We start from the raw sequence: 24,930 nt of genomic DNA on the forward strand, positions 1-24,930 counted from the left end.
AAATATGGTTGAACCTTGTTTACCAACACCATTTGCTAGACCACTCCATACCTTTCTATCTATACTGTATATCCAGACATTGCTTCATGCATTGCTTTTTGTTCTTAACATTTTTGGAGGTGAGTCCTATTTCTGGGTGAGCAACAGGGAATACTGAAGCCGCCTTTGAACACTTCTCTGGAACCCTGGAGGTCCTTATTGCTAAGGAGAAGGAAAGGAGATTTACGCTGGCTCTGGTTCTGGGTTCCATTCCGATGTTCCTTTGCCTTTGATCAATCTTGGGCTCGGGCTCGGGCTCCCTCCTTTTCATGAAATCTCATGAGGCTCCAAGAGGACATTCTTGGGTGGGGGAAGAGAGAAAAATTTGTCTCACTTGTGGCTGATGAAAGTCAGTCCAACATCTTCAAGAAGAGTTCTTGCCCTATTTCTACAGCCAACCGAAGAGAGAGAAAAGGATGGAGCAATAGCATTCCAGAAGTGCTGTGAAAACACTCCAAGAGCCAGTATGGTGAAGGTGCTAGACTAGGAGTGGGGAGTCCCAGGTTCTATTGCCTCCAAGCAACATAAGCTCTCCACATGACTTTGGGCAAGTTCCTCTTTGTTAGTGCAAGAGGAAGTATGGTTTAGTAGTGAAGAGCTTAGACTAGGAGTGGGGAGATTCAGGTTCTAGTCCCCCCACAGCTGTCAAAGTCTCCCCTGGGAGACTTTCAACCATCCTTCTATTTCTCATTGGAGGAGGGAGGGGGGGAGAGGGGGGAGAGAGAGAGAGAAAGAGAAAGAGACTTTTTAAAGGTACTTCACACAATGTTTAAGAGTAAGGTCCTACAAAGTGACACAGAGAACATGTGAAAAAGGTGGTACAATTACAGGTAATGGCATCAGAAACAGATATTTGGAAATTACATGATGTCTTTACCTCTGTTCTGCCAACACATGGAATCAGTCAAAGCTAATGCTGAAGAAAAACTCTTGAAGCTAATCTAAAAGCCAGAGGTGGTAGAGCAAGGAATGGATTGATTTGAGTCTACATTCCAGCTTGCTTCATTTCTGTACCATGGTAACTTTAGACAGCTATATTCTCTACAGTTAGACTTTTGGGGAAATCAACAAGATTTCATTTTTTAAAAATGTTGCAGACTTTTTATTCCACCAACTACTGAAGTCTCATAACTTGTTACAGTAAAAATGTCAACCAAAATAAAAGCCAGGAAAATATACATAGGTGCGTATGCATACACAAAATTATCAACCATTACAATCTAATTCAAATATCTGTATGTTAAGGCTTTTAAAAATGCCAAGAAGAAGGCAGTCCTCTCAACAAAGCAGAAGGTCCATTCTGAAGAAATTGGGGTAGCCACAAGGATGCCTGCAGGTGGGGCAAAAAGTCAAGATGGTGGCTGTAGCCATGTGGTCTTGTCCCTTTTTTAGGTGTGTTACACATATGACGCACTCATCTTCCTGACTTTTTTGACCCTCCCTGTGGATACTCTTGGGGAGCTACAGAAAGCGATTGACCCAAGTTGCTGCAAAATGAGCCTGAGTCAACTTTAGGAATGACCCCAGTGAATGGTAGTGGAGGGAGCATATAGCTCCTTCCTTTTAAAAAGCCCCTGCAACGCCATTCTTTGCCACACCTCTGTAATGTGAGACGTCCAGCACTTGCAGGAAAAGCCTATGTGGAGGTTCTTCCCTGCACTGCAAGGGTGGCATCTGAGAAACAAGGCTAGATGACTTGTTCCACACGAGAGAACCCAGGGGGAAGTAGCCACCAATGGGTGTAGCAATGGTGGGTGCCCATTCCTAGGTTAGCTGTATGCTGTTCTTGTAAAATGAAACACAACATTGTCTCAAGCACTTAAATGTTACTGGGGCATTTTCCACAACACTTCCCTGTTCACAAGCCTGGCACTGACTCAGCACAACCCAGAGCACTCTGCCTCTTCTCAAGAAGTCACCTTGGGGATGTGAGCCAAATCCACAGCCTAATCCTTTCCCAGGTTACCTGGAAGTAAGTCACATGCAAAGATCCTGCACTATGGCTCTACCCAGCTCACACCATCCCATCCCCAAAGTGAAGAAAGGAAGGAGAGGGACTATGGGCTTCTTCTGTTTCGTCTTGGGCTATCAGCAGTGCAGAAGGAAGCTGTTTTCCAGCCAATTTCCAATCTTGAAACTCATGAACATCAGAAGAGGTCTCAGCTTGTAAAGAACTGATGTCACCTTACATTATCGACTGAGATCTTTATTTAATGTGATCTGAAGAGTTTCATACTGAGTTGTTCCATACAACATGGATCTCACTGGGTAACCAATACTTCTAATTCCAGTCAGTGACTGTAATAAAAATATTTGTTCGTTCGTTCGTTCGTTCATTCATTCATTCATTCCAACAATAATTCCACTCATACTCTTCAATCTACACATTCTTTTCAAGGTTACCTGTTGTTGGTGTGCCACTCTGTTATTAGTGGCTCTTTCCATGTTTCCTGGCTCTTCGTTTATATATTCTCTGTACTTTCAGCCCTTCAATAGATTCAGGATTCAATTAATTTTTTTCACAACCAAAAATCCCTATTTTTTTTCATAACCAAAAATCCCTCCCTTACATATATTCAAATTATCACATATTATTTAAGACAATTTCGTCCTAATGCTTAAGAAGCCTTCCTTCAGTTACTTGATCATTATATATCTTTTACAAAAAGGCAAATGAAAAATGATGAAGCTCACGGGTCGATATCTAACATGCCACAATGATTTATTTGACAAGGATTAAGAAGAAAAATGTTTATCCCAAACCGACTGAAAGGAAGGAGGAAGTCTGTCACAGTTTGGGAGAAAAAAAAGACTCCTAAGATTTTGTTGAAAAATTATGCAACATAGTTAATAAACTGTTCTAAAATTGGTACTAATGGATTTATAAGTTCTTATGATGCATTGTTTATAATTTGTTCTATTTAGAAGAAATATATGGACATGATGGACATTATTGCCAAACCAATGGATATGGGGTGGCATTCCCTATTATAAGATTAATTTCTGATGGACTCATCAGCCTTAATGTGACAACAAACGTGACCATCAGAAAATACTTAAAAACTATCAGATTAAATTAAATTAAATATGTAATGTGTTCCACTGCCTCCGACCTGATTGGGCTCCCAGAAACATTTGAGTATGTTGGTTTATCATTTATATTCTACACAAATAAAGTAATTATGCAGGAAACAATAAAGTCCTGGTGAATAAGCAAAGAACTGATTCATGCTGTATGTTTTCCTAGCAAAAAAATGCAGAGACTTCTCCTTCTTCATAATATAAATATGCTTGGTGATAGGCTCATGAAATGATACATAATTATTGCCACCTGCTTATGCCACCGTATTCTGGTTTGCCCAGCAGATGGTGAATGATGGAACGTAGGAGTACAGAATTCTTTACACATCCTCTGTAAAAAAGCTACTTGGTTTGGTTTAGCTTTCCCGTCCCATGGCAGGCACACTGTGAAGTTCGCATGAAATTGGGTTGTTTAAAGAGGCCAAAGGATAGGGATGGGAACACGGCCCAAATTTCAGCAAACCAACATCAGTTTCGATCAGTCTCCTTAAGCTGGTAGCCACTAAGCTAACTCTACAATGGATCTCTTTTGCAAGCATTACATTTTGTTGAAGAATGCACACTCATATAACCTTAAACTTTTCCCCTTACCACAAGAAAAAAAAGTAGTGAATGAAATGGGCCATACTGCATTTATTTGGAAATGGTATCTCACTAAACCACTTAATATAAACCTGATTCCTTCTACAAATAGGCTAGTGAGACATAATAATAAAATAAGCATGGGACAATCAGTTTGCAGCAGAGGAAATAAAAACCCAAGTGATTTCTCCCTATACTCTTAACATCTGGAGAGTTCTCCCAAGACTACACCAGTTGTTCTCCATGGTAGCATGTATCTATTGCCAAAAGGAATGGTCCAGCCTCCTCCTGTTTTCTCTGCAATGTTCTGTAATAAGAATGTGTCCAATACGTCATTGGTTGGTAATGTTTGTCATCTTGCTGACGCTCCCCTTCATTCGCCAATGCTTGCAGAGACAGGGACACCGATGAGTGCACCATGTCACATCTTCCTCTATTCTGGAATGTTGCAGAAGAGAATGGGAGGAGAGGTGGAACATCTTTGGACATTATTGGTCAATCTCCATTCTGACCCAACTTTTTCTATTAAGGCAGATATACATGAAGTATGATTATGATGTCCCTCCAGCCTTCTGAAAAATGGATTCTCTGAATCCATTCCTAACCTTGACTAGAAATAGTGACCCTGTGATTGTTTTCTCAAGTGCAAGATATACCTTTGCTTTGTGATCCAGAAGGGTGGTTTTCCCTTCTCTTTGCCTCCTGCTTAGCTTCATCTACACTAACTTTATGACCAGCTGCCTCAATTGCACCTTTGTTATTCTGGCTGTTCTGCATAACCCCCCCACCATTCTGCACCCACTTCTGCTTCACCTTTAAAGCTGGAGGTGACATCTCCTGGCTTTTGAGCATTGGGTTGACAAAGCTCTTCCACCAGAACAGAGTTTGCAGTTTCAAAGGAAGTCAAAGTACTGTTGTAATTGTGAATCAACCCTTCATTCTTCTCTTCCACCAATTCTACATCATCATAAAGTTCAGGTGTAAAATAGATCCTATCATCTCCGGCATCAGTTTCGACATCTACATCTGACCTGGAAAGTTCCACATTTGCTCTCCTTGGAGAAGACACCACATTCTCCCAGTCTTTATGTCCAGTGAATTGCTTTTCATGAGGATATTTCTCAGTCACCAAGCTGATCTTTGTTCTAGCAGAACTGCTAATCATTTCCCCATCCAGCACCCATCTAGGTGGTTGGTCTTCTTCAACCCACAATATATTCTGCTGAGGTCCACATGCAACAGAGTGACTGCTTTCGTCCATTGCCCTTTCTGATCGCCTGGTAGCCTTGAAGACATCATTCTTCTTTACTGCTGGCAGAGGTGTTGAAGTCAGTGTTTTACTGAAATACCTTTTTATGCTGCCAGCAGAGAACTGACCATTTGCTTTTCCCTTCCTGATTTCAGCAGCTGAACCCTTGGAACTGGAGTCTGTAAAATTGTTTTGGTTTATTGTCTGGTAAGATGATGGAGAATCTGGGGGGAAAGGCAGATAATAAGGAATACAGAGACATAAGGAGAGAATATTAATTCTTGTCATTAGCAGATACATCAGGACACACTGCTCAGTTTTTAGAATAATTGATTAAATAATAGGTTTATATCCTGTCCTTCATTCAGGAGCTGAAGTCAGCATATATGGTGTTCCTTTCTCCTATTTTTCCCAACAACTTAGTAAGATAGTTGGGTTGAGATCTGAGTGATTGCCTCGAAGTCACCCCATGAGTTTCAATGGCTGAGGAGGAACCAGAACCCCCGTGCTCCTAGTCGAACACCTTCACCACTACATCACACTGGCTCTTGGGCTGAGAGTGACTGACAAAGTCAATGGCTGAGGGAGGACCAGAACCTGGGTCTCCCCATCTCAGTCCAGCACCTTCACAAGGACCTCATATGGCTCTAGGCTCAGAGGAAGGAAGTGGTCCAAAGCCCTCCAGTGAGCTTCCATGGCTGAAGGGGGGACTCGAATCTGGGTCTCCCCAGTGCCAGTTGGAAACCTTTTCCCCCACCACCATCAGCTTTCACTACCACCTACATCAACAGTTCTCCAACTTTTTGCTTTGGGGAAGTCATGTTCGACATGAATTGAAAATAGTTCTGGGAAATACAAACTCCATGGAGGCTCTATCCTTGACTTGGACAGGACCTATTCCTGTTCTACAGCTACACATCGGCTCTTGGCTAATCTTGGTTGTCATTCCTTTCTTCCTCAGCAACCTCTTCTTTGCTTTTCAACTCCTTCCCCCAGTAAGACAAACGTAAGAAACACCAGGCTTTCCCAGAACCAATACGTTCAATTTGTAAGCAGGGCTACCTGCAGGGTATGCTAAAAAAAAGTCAAGATGGCAGCCGTGACAATGCAATCAAAGTTCCACCAGTTTTTATGGGTGTTGCACATAACATGCAACACAGAGAAAAAACAAGCAAAGTTTCAGTTAGACCACTGTAGCCGCCATCTTGACTTTTGGGGCCCTACCCTGCAGACACCAGTTTGTAAGAGAGAAGCAGTACTGAGGTTTGATTCTAAGCTTCTTTTTAATACAGTGAGAGAGAGAGTCCAGCTTCTCTCCAATCCCTTTTATCCATCCAGCTTACATTCCAAATTTTATACATATTAATGCCAACCTAAAGATCTCTTGAAGAGAGCAGTCCTCAGATATCCCCAAGAATTTCTTCGTTCCTTCAAGAAAATGGAGCCACGCATAGCATGCGAAGAACTGCATGGATTAATCACCTCAATTGATAGGAAGGGCTCTGAACAGCAAAAAAACACCTATGCAATTCTTTCCCTAGAGCTTCTGCAAGATGTGTAGGGCTAGAGCAGTGTTTTCCAACCTTGGCAGCTTGAAGGTGTGTGGACTTCAACTCTCAGAATTCCCCAGCCAAAGCTGCTAAGGTTGAGAAACACTGGGCTAGAGAGCCAAGTCAGAAGTCTGTCCTCCCATGTACAGGAATGCCACCCTGTGCCCAGCATTGCATCAACATTGCATACAGCTTGTTCTTCTGTATTAGCAAAATTAAACAGCCCAACTGAGTGCCTTTCCATCCTCCGGAACCTAACCCCTGCCTTTGTAGATTATTACTAGTTTTCAAGCAAGCAGATTGACATGCCGTAATATAGCCTCCTATCCTCAATGTGTATACAACTAAGTAGGGGGAGGAACTGCTGTCGAACATTTTGTTAAGACGGGCTTAATCCCTTCTTTCCACTCAGAAACAAAGGGAGCCCTGTGTGTGGCCAAACACATCCCTGCATGCCCAGGGGTTGTTTTTTTGGACTTCCCCTTCCATCGGCAACTCTTCGCTCTCCACCAGGGACAGCTCAGGACAATGCTTTGGAATGGCTCAGCGGGGCAAGAGAGCATCTGAGACTGAATGGTCCTAGAAACTCCCTCCATAGCTTTTTGGTGGAGATTATTACAGCTCAGGAGGCTGAGCCCTTAGTTCAGTGGTAGAATACCTGCTTTGTAGGCAGAGGCCTTGGGGATCAAGGGATAGCAAAGGCTCCTTTGTTCTAGATGCTAGCAAGCTGATGTCCAACACAGCACACAGCGGAGGGCTGGATGCACAAAGGGCCTGACTTGACTTGGAGTAAGGCAGTGTCTCTTGCTTTCGGCAGGTAAATCAATGGTCAAGTGCAGAACAGGTGCTTTGCAAGCAGGTGATTGCTTAAAGCAGCAGGTGATAAGAAAGGAAAGAGACCCTCTGATGTCTCAGATCCTAGATTCCTGCACCATTCACAGCAGATCATGGGCTAGTAAAGCAGCACTCACAATATCCTGAATGACATAGTGTGTGTACGCCTCTCTCTCGTATCTTCTACTTATCTGTCTGAAATCATCGATGATTTTTTTCTCTCTTTAAGATTGAGATGATCCAACCATCCACCATCATTTATCTGATTATCAATCTATCCACCCATCTATCCATCTACAATCTTATATTTATCTGTGATTATCTATCTCAGATCATCTATCTCTTTTCTCTCTGAGATAATCCATCTATCCATCATCTTTTACCTATCTCAGATTATCTGTCTGTCTGTCTGTCTGTCTGTATCCATCCATCCATCCATCCATCCATCCATCCATCCATCCATCCATCCATCCATCCATCCATCTTCATTTCCTTTCCTTGCTACCTACGCACAACTACCCTAGGTCAGAGCATCAAATTGATAGGTGGAGGAAGCTAGCTACTGGAGCTGAACAAAGTTGTGGATTCAAAGCAAAAATGGTACTTTAAAGGGCCCATAGGTGCCCTTCTATCTAACTCCTGAAATCCAACATGTATTTTCTTGGGATTGCACTGCAGTTGTACAATCTGGAAGGCAGCTGTACAATCCCAGGAATGGATGCTGCTACTTTAAGGAGTAGCAGAGAGGGGCCCTGTTAGTGCCTGTACATGCTTCAAAGCACCCTCCTGCCCTCAGATTTGCCCACCCAAGCCCAGTATGATAGAACTCTCCTGGAAAAAAAAAGAAATTCAATATTTCTTCTTCTTCTTCTTCCTCTTTTCCTCCTCCTCCCTCCCTCCCTCCCTCCTATCCATGAATTTACCAACTCACTCACTCACTCCTATCCACCTACCATATTGTCAGACTGCCATTATCTCATGAGATTTCAGTTTCCTTGCATGAGATCTTACAAGATTTCTGACAAGGAGATTTCAGACAAAAAAGAGCTTCCAATGCTCTTGTATAAAACTGCATGAGATGACAAGACTGCCCAAGATCTCCAAGGTGAGATCACTGCAGTCTTATGAAATTTGACCATCTCATACAGGTTTAGCCATTTTTTAAAATTTTCAGGTGCATGGTTCCTGACTGATGGCTTGGGATGAAACGGCTCTTCATGTTCGTTGGATGTTGGTCATACCCAAATTGCTCTCCAGAAATAAGGAGAACAGCTAAAGCATTTGTTTTTTTTTAATCTTAGCAAAATTAACTTTTCTATGAAAAGAGATCACATGACTGACCGAATGCTGCCGGAGGAATCGCAATGCTGTCTGCAGCACAACTTGTTTCCAGGACTGTATCTTGCTCTCCCCTTTCAGGAGGAACTCCTGGTGACAGAGAAAGAGGTCCCTCCAGAAGAGAAAGTGGTGACAGAGACTTTGAATTTGTAGACATGAGCAGAGATCTGTTGTTATCCTGAAGTGCAGCGCCCGCGCCATTCTGGTTCATTTTAGCAAATGTATCTAAGGAGCCAAGGGCACAGTCAAAGTCTTCGTAGTGCCGGATCTGCTGGCGAATCCATTTTGACAATCCTTGGGAAATGTCAATGAATTGGAGATGAATTATTACATTATTACTAGAGAGACACCAGCTTCAGTGTCTTCTCCACCCCACTGGCCAAGGATTATGGGAACAGAGGTCTAATGCCCTTTTGGAAGACACCAAGTTGGGAAAGTCTGCTAAAGAACAAGACAAGGATACACCCACTCAATTCCTTACTAGGATTACAAAGCTAAACTCACTAGAACCAAGTAAGTTGGATACAATTTTGTGGTAACATTATGTCTCTAAAACAAGCTTTGCTGACTTTTCAGTCCAAGCTGTATGATTCCATAGAACAGGAGAAGGCTTTAGATAGTCCAGGGAGTCAATCCTAATCTTTTTAATGCACCATTATTATGTCTCCCTCATGGGCCAAGACACTTGGCAAATTCTTTATTTACCATGTACACTTCCCCTCCCACTTCTCCAGAGCCAGTGGGAAGAGAGGTTTTGGAAACACTCTCCCTGTTCTTATGATCCTCAGCTGCTCACTCAAGGACACATTCGAAAAATTAAAGGACTCTGCCGATGTGCAACTGGGCTGCTTGTTCCCATTCCAAGGCAAGATACAGGCAGCTGGGAAGAAGTGTCTCAGAGATGTGACAGAAAGAGAGGTTGGCCAAGGCCTGCCTTCCACAGAAGTGGGGAGAAGGCAGAGTCCTTTGTCTGCCCCTTGAAGAGCAACAACAGATAGTCTTTCAGCCTTGGTTGATTCCAAGAGCTGAACTTTCATAACGAACTTTTGAATTAAGAAAAGGATAAACCACAACTGTTATGAAAGACATTAACAGTACTTTGTTTTGCTGGTATATTATGTGTATGCACAGGTTTATTCTGAAAACTAAGCCTCTCTTCTGAAAACCCGCCAGGACAGCAGGCTAAAATAAAATAATAAATAATTACACAATAGAGAACACTCAGTCACACAAAAATTTAGCGTGCAAATTATGCGGGATAAACGTCCTTGTGTATATTGTGTGTGTGTGTGTGCACATACATGTATGTACAAGGCAAATGGGAGGGGAGGAGAATGTGAGACATTCCACATGTTGGATTACAACTCCCATTTTTCCTGGCCGTTGGCCATCCTGGATGAGTTACGTGGAGTTGAGATCAACAATACTGGGAGGGCTACAGGTTCTCTGCACCTGTGAAACAGGCGCCAGCAAGTGATATCTTCTAAAGCTTCTTAGATTTCCTTTTGGATGTAATTAATTCATAAATATTTACTGCCTTCTCTGATTTAGTGTGCCTTGTTTCAACAAGAAAGATGTTAAGAAAAAATTACTATTATAGCAGATACCAAATTGAAAAAAAAACCCCACCCACCATTTACTGCATCTAAAATTACTGAAAGATTTTAATGAGAGCCAATGTCATTCTCTCATCTTACTCCCTTCAGGGACGTGGTCCAAATGGTTGATATGGTGGAAACTGAGCACCACCTACTGTCAAGACGAGGGCAGTGTTGGCTTTATCAATTCTATAAAACTATACAGGAAGGCGAAAGAAAGGATCAAGAGTTTCCTACACTCCCACAGCCTGTTTTTTTTTTAAAAAAATATTTTCTTTGAATAGCTAGTTGTGAGGATGGAGTGACTTATCAGCCAGGATTTCCAAATGCATACTAAAAATATATATTTCCTGAATAGCAGTAACAATGGTAGGCAAGGGCATCCTCGGGGGTGGGGGTGGTGATAAAAAATGTCAAGGTGGCAACACATCTTTAAAAAGGGGGCAGGGCTTTTATCACATAGGTGTGGTTTCCATCTTGACTTTTCTGACCCACCCCTTGGGAACATCCCTGCTGGAAATCCTGAACATTGGATTAGGGCCGAGCATGCCATACCATGTCCTGCCAACATAGATCCCTCAAGTAATCAGATACCTTACCAGCGATGTATTTATTTGGGTTCCTTCCAAAACGGTCGTCAACTAAAATAAGTGCTCCCCAATCACTTCGATGGCGAATGCATCTAGAACAGAAGAAAGTATCAGCAAAGAAAACAGGATCTGCTTTCTTAAGATTTTCAGGAAAGGAAGAGAACCTGACACTGGCCTCTGGTCTGGTTTCAGATACCATGAATCTACAAAACCTCAACTCCATATCAAAGTGCTCAAAATCAGCCATCCATCCATAAGTTCAAGTCCACCAGGTGTGAAATTCACAGCCAAGTGAGACCATTCACACAACCCTGACCTATTTTTAAAGGATCACGTGGCTTCCCTACATTGCTGATATTAACTCAGCCATGACTTTTATTCTTCCCACTTCAATGGACTTATTTATTTATTAGATGTATTACTTGCCACAGTCTCAAGACTCCTGATGGTTTACAGTAATAAAACACAGGTAATAAACCAGTCTTGGTAAATGTAATGTATGTGTATAATGTAAAGACTTTTACATTATAAAATCATAAAGTCCAAAGACCATAGCATAATCATCTGTCCCAGGCATCAAGCATCCCTGTAGGCCCTCCAAAACAGCTCAGTTTCTGGAAGGCTAAAATCCTAGAGGCCAACCTCGCTTTCAGCTTGAGATGATTTCAAAACAGAAGTGTTGGAAAGGATCACCTATAAGCTTCCAGAGTTTGTACCTTGCGGAAATTGGGAACTACAAGCAGTTTCTCCCATTGGGCAAGTTAATCTTTCTCAAGTTGGACAGGTCAATCCTGCTTGGAGAAAGCTGTCCTGAAGATGCTTCAGTGCCAAACCAGACAGGGATTTATAGGTAATGACCAGCACCTCAAACTGCATCCAGAAGTTAACTGGAAGCCAGTGTAGAGCTCAGAGTACAGGTGCTGTATATTAATCGCGGCGAGGGCCAGCCAATAAGCAAGCTGCTGCATTCTGGACAAATTGAAACTTCTACATGGTCTTCAAGGACAATCCTATCTAGATTGCATTGCAGTAGTGCAGCCACATGGTGATGAGGGCATGAGTTATTGTTGCAATATCCTCCTGCCCCAGTCAGGGCCACAACTGGCACATTAGCCAAAGCTGAGAGAAGGCCCTCCAGCTATGCCTTCCACTTGCCCATGAAGCACTACAGTAGCTGTGAATCCAGGAGGATCCTCAACTCATAGACCTGCTCTTTCAAGGGTCTAGCAAGCCCCTCAAGAGGAACACAAATAGGACTGCAGGCTAGGCTTGCTAAGCACTAGGCATTCAGGACCAAGATCTCAATGTTGCAACAGTGAGTTGTCCAGGTTTTGGACTTCAGTGTATAAAATCTGCCCTCAGACACAACACAACTCCCAATTCTCCAACCAGGATGTCCGAAGGCATAATTTATTGGATGTCCTCATGTTGTTGAAGAAGCAACTCCCAGCATCAAAATCTTCTCTGCTGAGACTACAGCCTATAATAAAGTCTCCTCCAGAGAGTTCTGTAGGTAGCATTGCTGGAGAAAACCCTACCAGCCGGAGAAGAACGGTAACAACCCACAAAGAAAAGCCAAGGAAAAGATGCCTTCTACTTGCTTCATTTTTCTGCTGCTTTAGTAAGTGGCATAGTTAAAATAATCAACCCTGATTGCTCATTGGAAGGACTGATAATGAAGCTCAAGCTCAGATACTTTGGTCACCTAATGCGAAGAGAGGAGTCTTTGGAAAAGACCCTGATGCTGGGAAAGATTGAAGGCAAAAGGAGAAGAGGACGGCAGAGGATGAGATGGTTAGATAGCATCACTGAAGCAATGAGCATGAAACTGAGCAAACTCAGGGAGGCAGTGAAGGACAGGAAGGCCTGGCGCAATATGGTTCATGGGGTCACGAAGAGTCGGACACGACTTAACAACCAAACAACAACAAATAGTTGAAATAAATGCGTCAGGCCCAGTGGAGACATGTCCCACCCCTATCAAATCAAGCAGTGCTGCAAGATTTCATGGGAAAGTTGTCAAATGCTGTGCAACATTTGGTATATTCCTCTTCCTGTCCCTCTGGAGGATATTTCATGGACAACATGGTTTCATAAACAATGGCAGCAATGCAAAAATGCCACAGTTGGAACTAAATACAGCTTTAATTTTCACTGGAGATTTTGGTCTTCATCTTGTGCATTTGCAGAGAAAATGAACAAATTAAACACTTTGACCTTCACTTGGACAGTTACTACCTGCAAATTGCATTGGAGATTTAAACTGCAAGTAATATTTTCAGGTGGATTCATAGGACCAATTTCTTACATCAAGGTAATTTTGAGGGAGTTACTTCTTGATTTAGATAAATCTTCCTAAACTTGGGCCCTCCAGATACATTGGGTTACAATTCCTATTGCCCTCGTCCAGCAATGCTGAGGATACCAGATTGGGGAAAGTCTTTGAAATGCATGTGCATCCAATCCAGTTGTGTATGATCTAGGCCCATATGAGTTTCCACCACAATCTTAACTGTGAAAACTTATTCACAAGAGTTGTTTGAATGAGAGGGAAGGAGCGCTTATTGAGTAGCCTTTAGACTGGTGTATCACTACTGTGGCAGAAAAGTAAGAAACAGATGGAGAAGGAGCTCCAGAAATTGGTTGGTAGGGCCAAGAGATTTGAATGTGCCTGGGTCTCTTACCCACCAAACAAGGAGTAGGCTTCTAATTCTCTCCTCAAAATGACAACAGTCAAAGCCAAGCACAAAGATTCTGGCCCAAAAAAGTTCTATGAATAAGAGTAGTTCAAAAGTGGAACCAATGGCAAAGAGGTGGACTTCTCTTCCTTGGATCAGTTCAGTTGCCCTGACATACAGAGTTGGACTTGATGGACCAAATGCATCCTTCTAAATCTAGGCCTCTTTGATTCAAGGTCCTGACCAGAAGTCGATGGGTTGCTGGAAGGTTCCAGCAGAAGAACAATAACAAGGCCCGGTCCTGTTTCCTTTCACTTTTATCTTATGTTGCCTCTTGGTGAGCCCTCAGCTGCAGGTATTTCAGTATGTCTGGCTGAAAAGTTATTTATTTTTACAGACTTCTATTTGCTGTATTTATTTATTTATTTATTTATTTATTTATTTATTAAATTTCTCCCCACCCATCTCCCCCCAATGGGGGACTCTGGGCAGCTCACAACTCATTAAAAACAATAAATAAATGTACAATTAAAAGCCTATATACACAATTACAAAAAATAAAGGAAAAAGTCCAGGAGGCGGATGGTTCAAGGCAGCAATGCCAGGCCTCTAAGGGGCTAGCCAACCCCACACTTGATGACTTCCCTCCTTGCCTCAGGCCAGATGGCAGAGCCATCTGTATGGCCCTTGTTCTACTATTGCGCTGTAATTTTTTTTAATATATAATTTTTATTAAAGAAATTTTAAGAGAATAAAAATACACAGTTTGAAAGAAAAAAATAAAGTGAGTGAGAAAAGTGTGAAAGGAGAGGAGAGGAGAGGAGAGGAGAGGAGAGGAGAGGAGAGGAGAGGAGAGGAGAGGAGAGGAGAGGAAAGGAAAGGAAAGGAAAGGAAAGGAAAGGAAAGGAAAGGAAAGGAAAGGAAAGGAAAGGAAAGGAAAGGAAAGGAAAGGAAAGGAAAGGAAAGGAAAGGAAAGGAAAGGAAAGGAAAGGAAAGGAAAGGAAAGGAAAGGAAAGGAAAGGAAAGGAAAGGAAAGGAGTTATAATGAAGTGGCTTCCGATCTTCTTAACAGCAGTTACATTTCTATTGTACTGGGTTCTTAAATATGTAAGCTTCCCTTAAAGGTGACCTAAAATATTTCTAAATCTTGTAGTAAAATAAATAATTGCAAATGCCTGTTGAGGCTTGCTTGTTCATTCTTGCACTTTCCAACTCACCACCTTCCTCTCGTAGGAATATAGGAGGCTGCCTTATTTTTCTCTCTACCCACAATTCTTTGATTCTAGAGTTTCAGAGGTCCAAAATATAAGAGGTTGCTTTTAAGCAAATCAGATTATTGGTTTATCTGGCTTAGTATTGTTTGCTGTGACTGATACTGTTTGGTTCTTGAGCAGAGAAGGGCCTTTTTAACTGGAGATATCAGGAACTAAAATGGGGACTTTTACCTGAAAAACATCTGCTCTATCACTAAACCACAGTTGGCCTCCAAAAGGAACATTGCCTGAGGCAGCAAGCCTGTGCCCTCCTTTATAAAACACTGCGTAATGGAGATGATACTGAGATGCTGACGAAGTTGATGCATCACTATTAGAGTGGACTTTTAGAAGCCTCCTGTAATAGTCTATTCCAGAGAAGCATCAGTGAAGACTGAAAAGAAGTTTGTCCAGTTGGTAGAATTACCAAGGAGAAACATGGGTGCTTCCTTTTTTAATAAAATATGTTGATAAATCACATATTTTGCATTTATAAAAAAGCACTTTTGATAGCTCAGCTAAATATTCACATCGGTATTGACTCTTAGTGACCACATAGATAGACCTCCACAAGGATCTGTCCCCAACCTGGCTCTTCAAGTCTTCCAACAGTGCCCCCATCACTGCTGTAACTGAGTCCCTCCACCTTGCTGCTGGTCATCCTCTTCTCTTTCCTTCCACCTTTCTCAGCATTATGGGCTTCTCACATAATATGTCCAAAATATGATTTGAGCCTGATCATTTGTGCCTCAAGGGAAAACTGTGGATTGATTTGTTCTATGACCCATTTGTTTGATTTTTTTGGCTATCCATGGTATTTTTAGGAGTCTTCTCCAACACCACAGTTCAAAAGTTTCAATATTCTTTCTTTAAAGTCCAACTTTTACTTCCATAGAGTGTCACAGGGAAAACCACTGCCTGCATGATTCTGATTTTTGTAGGCAGAGACAGGGCATCTGAATAGTTTTTCCAAGGCCTTCATTGCTACCTTCCAAGTGCTAATTTAGGGTGTGTATCTTCACTGCTGGTTCCTTTATTGTTGATAGCTGATGCTAAAAGGCAGAAATTATCTACTACTTCAATAACTTCACTGTCAAACAATTTCACATACTGTATATTCCCATAAAGTCTCCAGGAGCCAAAATTTAGAATAGCTTACATTGTCTATTCTTTGAAGTTTGCTAAATTAAGACACCATTGAGTCAGACCTGACTCCTGGTAACTGTAGGAAGAAAAGGTCTGCCATTTTGACCTCTCTCTAGTGGTAAATCGTAGCTCTTCCATTTAATGATCTCCTGAATCTGATCCATCCACCTTATCTTCTTTTACTTCCCTGAAGCTTTCTAGTCCACCATCTGGTTGCATTACATGCCCAGATAATGAGTTTCTACTTTCTAATTATAATGTCAAAGGAGCAGCCAACCTTTATTTGGTCCAGGACAGATGCATCCGGTAGAACCCAGTACATCAAAACGATGAAGTGTATGTTGTGACATCACAACTCTAACTCCCCCCCAACATACATGCATGTGATGTCACGATGCAAGTACAAAAGAGGCAGAGTTTGCACAGCTACATATATTCTATCATTTGCTTTTCCTTGCCCCTACTCTCTAAAAGCCAAAAGTCCAGAATGGATCGATTGGTTTTTGGTACATATAGTAACAACCAAATCCATCATTCAAGGGGATCTGTTTTCTTGCTCTTGCAATGTCCAACTTTCAAAGCCATACCTTATCACTGAAAAAAATGCCACTTTTACTCTTTTGATCTTTGTTGTCACAGAAATATCCTTATTCTTCCTAATATTGTCTAAGCTTGTCATTGCCTTCTTCCTTGGGATTATTCTCCTCTTTACTTCTCCAGCACACTGCCCAACCTTATCTATAAGAAAACAAAACCATGTGCTATCTTCATTTCTTCACTGACAGTTGTGTGCTCATCGACATAACCTTTGTCTGTTTCATATTTAACATTAACCCAGGTTCTCTATTTTCCATGTATACTTTCCGAATGTGCCCTCTAAGTCTTTCAGTTCATAAAGTGGTTTCATCTGTATATCTCAAGTTTGTTAGTGCTTTGGCCTCCAATCTGATCCCCGCTTTCATCTCTTCCACTTCTTCTTGCTGTTCATATATAATATATTCCTCTGTTCTTTCCACACTTCTGTTACATACTATCTGCTCACTTTCTACTTGGTGTCTCACTGGTGGCTTTTTCTCTATGGCCTGGTAAATTACATAAAAGTGGTAGGGGGACTGGACCAAGACAAATCCTAACCATTACCAATCCAAACAGCAGACTCATGATTATGACAGGTAGCATGGCTTAAAATAACAACTGCAATTCCAACCATCTAACACAGGGTTCCTCAACCTCAGCAACTTTAAGATGGGTGGACTTCAACTCCAAGAATTCCCCAGCCAGCATCTTAAAGTTGCTGAGGTTGAGGACCCCTGCTCTAACAAGTACCTCTATGTGATTTGCCATCTCCTTCTCTCTTTCTTCCCAAATGGCTTCTCTAGAAGAGAATGGCATCTTCTCTCCATCACCCAGTTGATGACTGATCAGCAGGGAAAAACAGACAAAGATCTCTGGCATAGATCTGTGGCCTTCCCACATAGGTGAGTCAGCACCTAAAAGGTTTTTGATTTACAGGAATGATCAGCAGAGCACAAGACACTTTGAGGATGGAGATATGAAGGAATAATCTAGTTCCACTCACCTGCCAAGGGCTTGGTTGAGAGCTCTGTAGGCCTGGATTTCATACCATTGGCTTCCAGGCAAAAGACCTCTTGCTTTGGAATGCTGGTCATTGTATTTCCTTTTCAGCTCCACCTGGAGAAATTAGCACCGCAGTAACGTCCTCAGCAAAAGAGTAATCATAACAGAATTCACTTTTTCAACAATACTCAAAACAGAAAAATGGCAATCCACCTCCCCAACTGCAATCCTTGTTTGGACTAAATTAATTTAAAAACTGAATGATAGAAGCCTTCAATAACATTAAAGATAATAGAAGCTGGTATTGGGCTTCTCCAACCACTGGCCTGTAGAAGTGTAACTACTTTCAGAAGTCCCAACCAGACTTATTCTTTATACAGAAGATGTTAGAAAGGCATCTGGGTATTGGAAAAACTGCATGCAGGCCTACAAAAGAGAATTTAAATAGAGAGTTAAGTTTTAAACTCTTTGAGAAACAGTTCCAATCCCATCCCAGTGTTTCCTTGATGGTTTTCAATTGGTTAATACTCTATGTAGTTCATGTTCTACTTTTTACCTCCTCACCTTTCCATTCATTCATTCATTCATTCATTCATTCATTCATTCAATTCATCACATTTATATAGCCATCCATCTCACATACATGACTCTGGGCGGCATACAATAAAAAAACATTAAAGCAAACATTAAAACTTATATCATAATAAAAACATTAATATTAGTTAAAAAGCCTAGGAGAGAGCATCTTAATATTATGTGCAATGTAGCCATCTCATTAGTTCTCCATTTCCCTGAGATCCCCATGCCTGCTGACATAGCCACGTTTTAAGGGACTTCTGGAAGTTTGGCAGGGATGGGCTCAGTCTCACCTCGGGGGGAGGGGATCATCCAGACAATTTCCCCCCTCCTCTCTTCCTGAGAGCCAATGTTCACCTTACATCAGAGATTTGCCTAAAGGTCTCAGCAACCTCTTAGCCAAAGATGGATAGCTAATATAATCAGAACGTTGTCTTCCTAAGAGCAAGAAAGTCCAGTAGATTCCTATCTCTTTCCAGCTGATAAGCCCACTTTTGAGCCAAGCTTGTAAAGCCCATGTGAACTTCTCAAGGAAGTTGGAATCCAGTTGCATTTCCTTTCTCTTGCTACCAACGCACAACTACCCTAGGTTATAGCATCAAACTGATAGGTGGAGAAGGCTGTTTACTGGAGCTGAACAAAGCTGTGGGTTCAAAGGAAAAAAGGTGATTGGAGGGCCCATGGGTGCACATATAGCCCCTTCTATCTAACTCCTGAAGTCCAACATGTATTTTCTTGGGATTATACTGCAGCTGTACAATCTGGAAGGCAGCTGTACAATCCCAGGAACAGATGCTGCTACTTTAAGGAGTGGCAGAGGGGCCATGTGAGAGCTTATACATGCTTCAAAGCAGCCTCCTGCCCTCAAATCTGCCCAGTCAAGCCCAGCCCTACTCTTCAATGCAGGGATCAGTTGCCAAGACTAGCTATAAAGCTGACTTTGGAAGTTAAGCTTCCCCAGGTTTCTGAAAGCCCCTACGTGATAAAACTCTCCTAAAACAAAAAAACAAAAAAAACCACCCTCAAGATGTATAATTCCTAACTCCCTTTCTTCTTTCTTTAATTATCCTATCTATATTTTGGTGTGGTGGTTAAAGTCAGTGGGCTAGAAACCAGGACACTGTGAGTTCTAGTCGCGCCTTAGGGATGAAGCCAACTGGGTGACCTTCGGCCAGTCCCTCTCTCTCCACCCCAGGTAGAAGGCATTTCCCAAAATGGTGCCAAGAAAACTTCAGGGACTTGTCCAGACAGTCTCCAGGAGTCAAGACTGTCTCAAAGGCGTGCATACACACACAAACTATATTTTACTACTCTAAATGCAAGAGGGAACTGGAATATAGACAAATTTCTCATGTTTGATTAGCTGAAAGTAACCTATTTTTTTACTATAGAGTGAGTGACTTTTTCTAAGCCCACAGTTAAATACACCCTGTGTCCATGGGCCACTGGTAGGACAGATACATGTGCCAAATGAGCAGGGCACATACAATTCTATTGCCTTCTTCCCACCCGCACCGTGCATAGGCTAAAATACAAATAAAAAACTTATTCTTTGATTTCTGCTGAGACTGGAATTGGAATTTTTCAAGAACTGGAATTTTCCATTTTAGACAGAGCACAACAAATGGTAATTTAGAAAAGCAGCGGAGGTCTGCTATTTTACTCTGCAAACCTGTTGTTTTGAAAGGGAAGGCATCAAACTACACAAAGGAAGGTTAGTTTCACTGTTCTTTTATTCTGTATTAACCTTTTAAAACTGACAATGGAAAGGACATGCTACAGGAGAAAACACAGCAGACTTCTAACAGCTTCTGACAGGTAACTTTCAACTCTCATTTAGGCATAAGATTCTTTTCTTTTCATGTTATTTTATGTGCCCGTGCCCTTTAAAACAACCTGTCAAATTCACAAATTCAAACTTCACAGGCAGAAAATAAATTCAGTTTGATCTCATAGGTCTAATATTTGTTTCTGTCACTCAGAATTTATCGACTCGGGCAAAAGGTTTTCCCAGCTACGTTTGAAGTTTGTGGAGTGACAGAGTTATCTAGAATAGGCCCAGAATAGAGGGTGAACAATGCTGAATCAATTACAAAAATCTGCAAATCTTTCTTTTTGATTATCCACAATGTATTGCTGCAACAATAGATTCAGATACATGTAATGGGCTATATGAAGAGAAATCTATCCTGTACCATCCAGGTGAGGATGGGACGGCATGGCATAGAGTTGTTTCAATGAGATGGGCGGTGACAAATTTGATAGATAAATAGATACATAAATAAATGAAATGAAAACAGTGATTCGGGGAGGGACTGAAAGAAACTGTTGATTTGGCTGAGATGAAGATATCATAGGCTCAGGACAGAAATACAGATAAGCTAACAGGCAAAAAGGAAGTGTAGAAAAATAAGGGCAAGGATAAAAAGGGTGCAGAGTTCATAATGAGGAAGTGAGCTGCAAGAAATGACAGGAAAGGGTGAGGGAGAGTGGAAAGGGAAGGATGCCAATGGAGGCAAGAAGATCTAATTAGAAAAGCAGTTTTGGAAAGACCAACAGCAGCTTAAACAGCTGCTTAAGTTCTCTCCAGCTGTTAATATAAAAACGAATTGATCTTTTTTTCTGCTGTCTTCTTACCCAGGGACCTGTGTATCTTGCAAAACACAGATTCAGTGTTTTTTGGAATAGCTGGATGACGTGTGTCCCAAAACGGGGAACCAGAACATATTTGCCTTCTGCTTCTCGGCAAGCGTTTACCATTTCTGTAGACACTTGTAACCCCACTAAGGCTGAGCAAAGGCATTCAGGACACCTCCCAAAATGACTGGCCAATCTGCCGCTTAAATTCCTGGAGCGGCTGTATCCCTTGAAGGCGTTTCAGGGTTTCTCCCAGCAGAAGCATCTTGTCTCAGTGGGTGGACCTTGGTGGCACCAAGCCGTGGGGCGGGAAGAGCACTTGGGCCACTTGGCAGAATGCCCCTTCGGCTGGCTTTGCACAGTAGTACTTGATAGGTGTCAGTCTGTTCCCCCCAAAACTGCAGTAAGAGAACTTGCTGAGGCTGAGGAGGAACAGGGAGCAGGTCAAAGCATCATTAAAGGAAGAGCAGATGAATGTTTCAGGGCCAGGCTTATGGGGGGAAAGGGGTATTGGCCCTTCCATTTCTGGAAAAGGGGGTTCAAAGAACTCACAGGGACCCCACCTTAATAAATTCACATACAAATGAGAGTGGGAGTTTTGCGTACTCAGTTTCTAGGATTCTGTATCCTAACCCCTTCTTTTTTGACATGAAACCTGATTTTTAAAACTTGGCGGGTATCTTGCTTCCCTAGGTGTGCCCTGTTGCTAGACGTTGGGTAACTATAACCTGAGACCGCATTATGGAAGTGGCTTGGCACTGCCCTGGGATTTCCTGGTGGTTCCCCATCCAAGGGCGAATCAGATCTGTGTCAAAAGGGCAGCATCACTGTCTTCCCAGGGCTGTTCGGTTAAAACGACCGTTGGAAGAGTAGCTGTTGCCAGGGGTCAAGAGCTACGCATGCCCAATCTGTGCAGGGCAGCTGTGGAGCGGAAGAGCAGAGGCACGCTCAAGGAGGTGAAAGGATGCGAAGTTTATCGCATATTGTGTTTGTGTGTGCATGGGGGCACACCTCAAAGAGTCATTGCAATGAGATGGGCACTGCGAGATCGCTGTGGATTTATTTAAACAGAAATTGTTTCAAAAAAATAAATGAAATAAACATGAACAAATTCTTCCAGGAGGGCTATAAGGTGGAACGCGGAGGCCATAACCCCTTTTTCCAGCATGCAATTCTTCTGAATGAAGGAAAGACGTTATTCTTAAATTAAGTAACTGAAATGTGCAGCCTTAAAGCTTTGCAAGGGAGGGGAGTGGGGATGAAATCAAAAATGTCTGTTTGTCCCCACCAACCATCTCCCTGCTTCTTTACCTTCTGTCCCATTGGGCACCTACAAACTGCCATGGTTGACGGTCTGAAGATTTAATAATAAAACAGATTTTTCAGATAAATTAGTAAGGTTGGGCCCATGCATAACCGTTTCCCCATGGGCCCAAAATGTGCTCCTTAAGTTTTATCTTCCAACAGGGGTGTCAAAAAAGTCAGCCACAACCAAGCAACCAAAGCCCCGCCCCCTTTCTGTGCATGCGTAGAAAAGGGGCGGGGCTTTGGTCGCATGGTTGTGGCCAACATCTTGACTTTTTTTACTTGACTTCCTGTAGACAGCTGCCATCCAACCATCATTCCTTCCGTATGTGGCTGTTTCCTTCTCCAAGGGATGATGTTTGTTGCTAGCGCCTTCAGCGTCTGCCTGCAGGCTATGCAAACAGGAACGATTTTTGAGCCACAGATTCTGAAAAACCACATCTCAGCCTCTCCGTGACAGTGACGCAAGTTGGCCTGAGCTCACTGGGGGTGAGGCATTCCAACCGGTAAGACACCGACCCACATCACTTTCATGCCATCGGAATCCATTTCGCTGAATCCGTTTCAATTATCGGATGTCATCCGGACACTGGAGGCCGCCTGACGTGAGCCATATGTGGAAAAGCCAGCGTCTCTGCTAGCGAGTGCCCCAAATGCGCAGTTAACCACAGGCTTGATGGGATTAGTGGGAATGACACAAGACAGCCCTCTCCGGCTACCTGTTCAGCCTTGAAAATATACTCCTAGCTCTCGGGCGCAGTTGAGAGACAAAAAGGTTCAGCGGGAGCGGCAGAAGGCCTGTGGCAAGCCACGCCGTCATCTTGTCGCTGTCAGAGAGATGAAGCTTTTGATCTATCTGGGAGGTCACGGACGCATCCAGATTAGCTGGAGCCTAGCAGCGTAATACCTGTTAACTGCTGTTTCCTGTAATGCTGCATTAGACAGACCTCCCCTGCAACCGAACCAGAATGGAGCTCCCTCCCTCTCCCCCTTCCATTCTCACATTCCCTGCCTGCTGTTCCACCCTTGGTTGCACTTTTATGAAGGAGGGATGGAAGAAAGAGGAAGAGGAAGGGGGGTAGGAAGGGAGGAAGGGCTGTAGACAAATTTTTGCCTTTTACTTCTTGAACAAGCACCCGTTTTGCAGGAATTCTGCATGAAAAGATGTATAATGAAAGGGGAAGGACAAGGAGTTCAGATCTTTGGAAATACAAAAGGAAGTGGGGTGTTCAGGAGTGAATTTTTATTTATTTATTATTAAATTCATATGCCTCCCATCTCCTGCAGAGGATGACTCTAGGTGGCTTACAATTAAATATGTCTCCCTTCTGCAGCCTTATGGCAAACTATGCTATCAGCAGCCCATTCCAGTATCCACAGGCAGATGTTCAGGGCTAAAGCTTGCCTGCCCCTTAGTGGAAGGGGGGATCTTGAGAACCGCATTCCCAACAAACCACCTGGAGGCCACTAAGTTGGGGAAGATTGCCTTATGGCTTTATATACTGTTCCAACCCACTCAATGATTGACTTTGGGCCAACCCCTTCCTCTCAGTCGCAAAAAGAAGAAGACAAGGGCAAACCACTTCCAGAAATGTTGCCAAAAAACCTGTAGGGACTTGTCCAGGCAGTCGCCAAGAATCGAGACTGACTTGGACCTACAGACACACACGCAAAAAAATCACCCTCCCAGTTAAAAAATAAAAAATGAAAATCAGGGTATCCAAGGGTATCACACTGGGGACCTGGGTACAGATTATCCCAGAGGTGTTTTCTTGTAAATTCTGGAAGCTGATCAAGGATGAGTGATCCAAGAGACAGGTCAAAGGCTAGACACACACAGTTCTGATTACAGAAACATGGTGTGTTTTGGTTGGAACTAACAGTGCTTGGTGCATTCAGAAGGGAAACATTTGGAAAATGCAGCAACAGTTTCCATATAAAACGATGCGTTTCTCAGAGCGCATGACACTGGGCACTCTAAGGTGATTACAGTGCCCTCACATAAACAAAATGGAAGATCGGCATGGCACTGTTTTATACCCAAGCGATAAGGCCTTTTAGGAGCAAAGGTTCAGCCCATTAAATAAATATCAGGGCTAAACCTGTTAAACCATACAGATCCAAACCATTAAAAAACCTTTGCCTCAGTAAAAATAAACACACAGTCTGCCAGACACTCATGCAGAAAGGTTTTATCTTTAGCCAAAGCATCAACCTTTCGACCCATTTAAAGCAAAACCACACTGGAGCAGAAAAAAAAGGCGCACATTTTCCATCCAGTATCAGCAGATTGTAAACAGAATTATCGGAACAAACTTTTGCAATATATTTCCTACTGACAAAAGCCCAATGGTAGACTTTTTAAAAATTGGCCTATTTTCACCGTTTTGAGAGGAGACTTTAGATAATCTAAGTTAGTATTGTACCTTGCTACAAAATGAACGAGAGGAAAACATTCTAAAGCGGGCTTTTACTCAAGCATTTGCACACTAAACCGACTGATCTTTTAGGAAAACCACTGGAAAAGCAAAATTGAGACAGAGTGCTATAAGAACGTGGACTTAAAACAGAAAACTACAGAATAACAGCCATATGTGGTTTAAAAATGGCCCTAGATTTAATGGCATGGTAATTAAGTGATTCCTGATGGATTGCAAGTTAACAGCATTTATCAAATTGATCCAAAAGATCCTGGAATAATTCTTGGATTATAATTGTTGCTGTTGTTATTTCAAATAATTCAAGTCTCTCCCTTTACTTTCAGCCCTAGTTAAGGCTCTTAAGGCTTTTTACTGAACACGCTGAACAATCTCACTCGTTGGTCCCTGCCCCACCTGATCAGGGTGTTTTGGAAGAAACAGAAAGCGCATCCTGCAGTGTGCAGCGGGTTGGCCTT

General features: G+C 42.5%; 1 protein-coding gene across 1 annotated transcript in view; it reads right to left on the minus strand.

Moving 5' to 3' along the window:
* Positions 1-931: 931 nt before the first annotated feature.
* BRIP1 (BRCA1 interacting DNA helicase 1) overlaps positions 932-24,930 on the minus strand; it is a 112,716-nt gene continuing 88,717 nt past the window's right edge. Inside the window, exons 19-22 of the mRNA XM_025166061.2 lie at positions 17,518-17,630; positions 10,871-10,953; positions 8,677-8,967; positions 932-5,175 (exon numbers count right to left, since the gene is read on the minus strand). Coding sequence (XP_025021829.2) covers positions 4,460-5,175; positions 8,677-8,967; positions 10,871-10,953; positions 17,518-17,630 — 1,203 coding nt within the window. The 3' untranslated portion in view covers positions 932-4,459. The remainder of the gene's footprint in view (positions 5,176-8,676; positions 8,968-10,870; positions 10,954-17,517; positions 17,631-24,930) is intronic.

The sequence above is a fragment of the Python bivittatus genome, unplaced genomic scaffold (assembly GCF_059951505.1).
Source record: "Python bivittatus isolate LINGU-HERP-01145 unplaced genomic scaffold, Pbiv_v1 ctg000690_np1212, whole genome shotgun sequence".
Classification (NCBI taxonomy): Eukaryota; Metazoa; Chordata; class Lepidosauria; order Squamata; family Pythonidae; genus Python; species Python bivittatus.